Genomic DNA, 6,198 nt, shown 5'->3' with positions numbered 1-6,198 from the left:
ACAGACAAACAGACAGACAGGTGCACAGCAACAACAGTAGCAACAACTACACTAATAGTAGTGACTGATGATGATGAACATGAAGAAGAAGATGACGACAACAACAAATCTTAGTCTATTCTTTTAATAGAGATTAAGTTTTGGAAACTAAAATGTTTTCCTTAAAGGACCGGTAACCAGATTACAACCCCCTTACCTCAAAAACAATTTTTTGTGGTTGCAAAACAAAACAGAAAATAGTAGCTTTATTTGTCCGTTGTCCTGTAGAAACACGGTATTTATCTCAATCAAACTTCCTGCCTCTACGGTGACGTCTGCTACAACTCTCTGTACAGATTTACAGTTCGACACCATCGTCTCTTTTAGCGCAGTCAAGCACAGGATTAATACAGAAGGCATATGAGCATAATAACAACTCCAACACATAATTTAATGCTGATTCACTCGAAGGATTTGAATAATCCTAATGCAGGACAGATGGAGGGGCGATCTGAATCTGTTGAAGGAGCAAATGTTTTGGTTTTTCACTCTGTCGCATGTCGATCTCAACAAATGTCACTTTTCATCCGGCCTCCGACTGTATTTATATTTAGTTCCTGAAAGATTTTTTTGCTTCTCTCTAAACACTAGCTGTCAAACTGCATCAGCACAGAATCCAAAAGGGAAGGCAGTCCCCGCCCATGTTGTTTGATTGACAGGCAGTTCTCTGAGAAGTGCCGTGCAGAGACATCACAGCAGCAGGGGCGGACACAAAAACAAAAAGTAGAGCGTCGAGGTTCAGTCTCGACCTTGGAAACAGCAGACCATTCACTTTCAGGCCCCATCGCATGGCCTTTCTCTGCATTATGGAGTTATTCAGCTGTTATGACATGACCTAAGTATTGTATTGTGACCTAAGTAGGAGTCGAAGTGATCCCAGTGGAGCCCCGTATGCGTGAATATCTAGTCAGAGTTTGTAAGTCAGAAGGAAAAAGAGGAGTCAGTGGAGAGAAGATGTTTGAACGGAGACAGGGGACGCCGTCTGCTCCCATATACAACCATTTCTTATAAGATGGGCCCCGTAGATAAGTCACCATCTCCGTGACAACTGAGCAAACTCCATCCGCTGAGGAAAACACACAATAAGTGATGAGATTATTTTCATTAAATGTATTATTGATATGTGACTCTGTGTGTGTGTGTGTGTGTGTCTGCAGAACTGGCATAAAGGATGTTTCCACTGCGAGGTTTGTAAGATGACCCTGAACATGAAGAACTACAAAGGCTACGACAAAAAACCCTACTGCAACGCGTGAGTCCTGACCTCTCACTCTCTCTCTCAGTGTAACATTTGGGTCTCTCTCTCTCTGTACAGTGTAAATAATATCAGATATTATTTAATGTTTTGCACGTATCTCTGCTGAATTTCAGTTAAAGCCCCGTTATGTAACGTTATTACCATAAAACAACAGCTTTAAGTTCATGTTGATGCTACACTGAGTTGTGTTTAGGTGAACGGTGCCTGGTCTTGCACTATACTTTCGGTTTCGGTTCGGGATACTTGCGTAATGCTTTACAGCAGTGGTCACACGCCACAACGTATGTCTGGTGAAACTGGATCATATATTCCCTCTGATGTCCTCCGGCTGCTCCGCCTCAACTCTCCTGATGGACAGACTTACGAGATGTAGCGGCTGTTAGCAAGTAAGCATAGCCCATTCTGCCCTGGACGCCTGGGGTTGGGTGCTCAGAGCACTGGGGGGAGTGTTGGTGTTACACTGGAAGCTCAGGAGCTTCGGAGCCCCGAGAGGAGGGCGGGCGGATGTTGACGGAGAGTGGCGCCGGCGTTGTGTCAGTGCTTTATCTGGGCGAGCAGGCAGTGTAACTGCGCTCAGCAGCGTCTGTGGACACAGCTAATGGCGGAGGCTCAGAGGCCGAAGAGGATGATGGATGGAGGAAGCTAAGAAGAGTAAAAGAGAGAGAAGCTGTTGGACGGGAGTAACTCTCGGACCGACTTGTTGTCGTTTGTGAAATAAAAGGTTGTTGACTTTCTTGCTGTTGGACTAGTCAGTAATATTAGCTGGCTCGCTCTGTCTTGTGTTGTAGCACTTTATGTTTGGCTGTATTACAAAAGTTGTCAACTTGCTAGATTTCAATTACACTCTCCAATAGTGTCACTTCAAAGTGTTTCTTATTATTTTCTATTTATGAACTCTCTCAGAGTATAAACACCATCCTTTGGCTGCTGTGTTATTATCTGCATCTGTGCCCGTTCATATCTTCGAGGCGAACCTTTCAGGTTTTTATAGCAGCGATGGTTTTGGTCGGTGGTTGTTTTTCAGTGGTTTTGGTTGCGAGCCCAGCCCTGCTCCGCTCCAGGCGCTGGCTCTGTTTACAGCCTCTGGATCTGTGCATTTCTCTATGCTGCTAACAGGCTCTAGCTTGTTATTATCTGTACGCCATGACACACTGCACCGCCATTTACGGCCCCCAAAAGAAAAAATGTAGACCTTCACAGACACACAGCGAGATTAAAAAACCTCAGAGGAAGTAAAACTTGGATCTGTGTTTGATGGATGTTGGTAGTAAATTATAGCTTGTGCTAGTATCTGCAGCGAGGGAAGGTTGTGGCTTTGACCTTTGACCTTGTCTTGTTGCTTGTAATGTGGATGATCTGGGAGCTGAAGCTTATAATTGTAACTGTTTAAGGCCTGTTGATAACTTTGTGATACATAAACTTCTCTTTAATGTAGCAGAAATGCAGAAAGAGAATAAATCCTCGAGGGAAATTGAACAGTTTGTTATTTGTTGTCGTTGTGTGGCAGATAAAGACCTTTTGAATCACAGCCAGCAGTGAAAGAGAACAAAAACACACTTTGTCCACCTCACCCTCCTGTCAGACACACCAGCACTTACTGGCTCTGCAAACACACACACACACACACTCATATATATACAGGTACACACACTCACAACAGTGGACTTACTGGCAGAGGGGTTAAAGTGACCTTTGACCCTGCAAGGTTATAAAGGCGTTTCCTCTCAGCTTGTGGAACACACCGTCTTTGTTTCCACTCAGACCTCTCTCGCCCTCCTGAAAACAAACAGCAACCCTGTGGTAACGCTGCCAGCCGCGGCTCAAAGGTCCCTGTCTGTAGTCCAAGTTTCAGAGAACGTGGATGACGGGATTCACGCTCACAGCCACGAAATGTTTCAGAAATATGGCGTCTTCAATATGAATTCACAGACGGGATTTAGTTTATTAAGAAACAGGTGCAACCTTAAGGTTTATGTGTTTATGAGATTGAATCTCAGCAAGCGAGCTGCTCGAGTACAATAACCTACAGTTACTGTTGTTCACTTTTGATGTGCGTAATGGATTTCTCTGCATTCATTCGTACTGAAGGTTGTTTGATTGTACAGTGACTTCATTTACATGCTGCACCTTTATGTTGCACACAACGATGGTTCTTTCTCCAGTATTCACAGCTTTGTAGGTTAATTCAGGCCAACCCTGCTCGCTGTCTCACACACTGGAGCTAATGGCCTTAGAGTGGGGTTTTTTTTTTTCACACACTGTGTTGGAGTGTGTTTGCCCTCGGCTGAGGAATGTCACAGCAGGTCAATAAGGACCTGCAGGGTTATTTATTCCACTTAACACAACTGCTTTAAAAGAAAACTGAAAGTTTTGAGTCACATGTTTCAGGCTCGAAGTGGACTTTCCAAACTCAAGTGTCCTCAACTTCTGCATTAGAAGTTACTCAGTGTGTGCTGCAGTGCTGGGCAATGTGGAAGCAATATTTAAATTGTTGGCATACCTTTTTTATTCTTAAAATCTGTTTTTAAGGCATTGCAGTTTGATATGAACAATAAAGAATTGTAATTTAATTCATTTCAGTTCTTTCCTTATTGGCTATATTGTAAATTAGGTCTCAACCTCAATGTATTTTCCTGTTAAAATAAAGGTTGAATAATTTAGATTTAAATTAAAAATAAATTGTAAACATTGATTTTGTGCACACAAAAAATAGAATATTTTATGAATTTTTTCAGTGATTTGTTAGGCAAAAAACAATGAATTAATTGTCAAATCAATCATAATCATTTTGGTTATTTGTTAAATAAAAACAGAACATTTAAAATAAATAGTAAAACTTGCTTTACATTTAAATACTTTATTGCTTTATTGGTCATTTCAAGGCTTTAGATTGTGCTTTTGTCATTAATAGATATTTTATGAAATAAAAATCAAGGTATTTTAATGAGAAATAGTATAAAGAACAGAGTGCACAGAGGAGATGAAGCCAGTGACATTCAGTGTGTAGTGGAGCTCTTCCACCGCTGCCTGCTAGCTCTCGTGTCCTCTGTGTGTCTGTGTGTGAGGTCAGTCTGACAGGTTTGTTTACTGTGCAGAGACTTCCTGCAGGGGTTTCTTACTCATCAGTGAGGGTTTTGCTTTTGTGCCTCAGTGTAACATGTAGCGCTCAGTGTACAAACCAGCGTCCTGTAATTAAAGAGCGTCTCCACGAGGCTCCGGCTTCCCTCTGACGCTCCTCGTTTGCAGTGTGATACAACTGGTGTGTGTTGTCTAAAAGCCCGGCGGCTTTGTTTTTCTTGGCTTTTTGTGTCGTGCGTCTGATCCGTCTCCATCGATGGAGCCGAGACTGCGGTCGACAGTGCAATGACAACAATAACGGTTCTGCCCTGTATGACTTCTCTGTTCATTTCTTCTGTAGTTGCTTCAGTTCATTCTTGAGGTTCTTGGATCGTAAAAACATCTGCACTAGAATCTGCACTTCCTGGTCTTATTGTAGTCGCTGCTGTTGAACTGTGTTGTTTTAAATGTGAGGTGGAGGAACGGGAAAACATTTTCCTTAGGATACAGGTTTATTATCCAGACAAGCCTCTTAAAACAGAGTACAGAGAAACATGCATCCTGGCCCAGTGGGTCAGTGACAAGGGTTGGGGTTAGTAAAGTGCAAAGATTAGATTCACTGCAGGTGAATAAACATTTCTGCTTTCTGCTTCAGTTACAACCTGAGGCTGAAGTAGTTTGTTTCCTAAGATCAGTTTTTTTCACTACAATAAGTAATAAAAATATTGCTGTAATTTTTATTGCATTAACTACTGAGGTTTAAGTAGGAGTGATAATGTTTTCTCAGGAGGGTCTGGGTCCCTCCTTACCTTTAGGAATGTGTAGGCCGTATTAGGGATGGGAATCGAGAACCGGCAGTTGCACTTGGCAAAACAATGACGTCAAACTTCTGCGTCTACGCTGCTGAACACTTGCAAGAAGAAAGAGTCCAAAACGTGTTCAGACTGGTGTTAATAAAATCTTATTAAAGAAAAAATTGTACACTTGTATGTTACTTACTTGTATGAGCTGTTAGTGTGGAAAGTTGGACTTGGAGATATAAAGTGGAAGTGAAGCCTTCTAGCAGATAATGTCTGTGTGCAACAGCCGGATGTTTCCATTCACTGTAAACTGTAAGGTTAGGACTTCTTTGGACACTGTTTGTTCGTTTGGACACATCATGAATGGAAACATGGATAGAGTCAACTCTTACTTGAAACTGTGGGATAATAAAAAAGCACACAGTTACCTTCAGGCTTGGCTTTCTGAGTGTGTCAGTCCAGATTGAACTTAAAGGTCTATGGATTTTATGACCACGGTCCCGTGCTCCTTAAGATCCAGTCTGCAGCTCAAAAAGTGGAGGCTGACCTAAAGGAGGGGGATGAGTGGGGAGAAGGATTACAGAAGCACATGAGACTCACCACACTTTAAATGTTTGACTTTATCGAAGGACAAAAACAACCAGAAAGAGTTTAAACAAACACCTGAATGCACAGACACACAGAAACCACATAGAAACACGCGTGTAGAACTATATATGGACTCCTATGGCGGGTCATGGGATGAGTTTTAATCTGTAGTGTATGACTGGTCTGTGAACCAGGATACCTTATGACCTCTGAGCTGTTAAATGAACATGGCACGTCTGAGCCATTCTTTCCCGCTCTCTGTGGAGACAGACCGCTTGTATAGTTAGTAGTATATAGTATAAAGTCAAGGTGTAATGAGTCAGTTTAATGTTTCCTTTGCCATATGTAAAACTTACACAACAGCACTCCAGTATTTAGTAAATGTGGATGTCAGAGTGGTATAAAACTCTCATCATTTTATGTTTATTAATCAATTAGTCAACTGACAGAAAATTA

At 42.0% G+C, this 6,198-nt stretch overlaps 1 protein-coding gene across 1 annotated transcript in view; it reads left to right on the top strand.

Annotated features, from left to right (window-relative positions):
• LOC118334881 (LIM zinc-binding domain-containing Nebulette-like) overlaps positions 1-6,198 on the top strand; it is a 35,262-nt gene that overhangs the window by 1,806 nt on the left and 27,258 nt on the right. Inside the window, exon 2 of the mRNA XM_035671004.1 lies at positions 1,197-1,291. Within this exon, the coding sequence (XP_035526897.1) occupies positions 1,197-1,291 (95 nt within the window). The remainder of the gene's footprint in view (positions 1-1,196; positions 1,292-6,198) is intronic.

Source organism: Morone saxatilis, unplaced genomic scaffold (assembly GCF_004916995.1).
Source record: "Morone saxatilis isolate NCDOM2014 unplaced genomic scaffold, NCSU_SB_2.0 Contig0, whole genome shotgun sequence".
NCBI classification, from domain to species: Eukaryota; Metazoa; Chordata; class Actinopteri; family Moronidae; genus Morone; species Morone saxatilis.
This window is presented reverse-complemented; position numbering and strand designations above follow the sequence as displayed.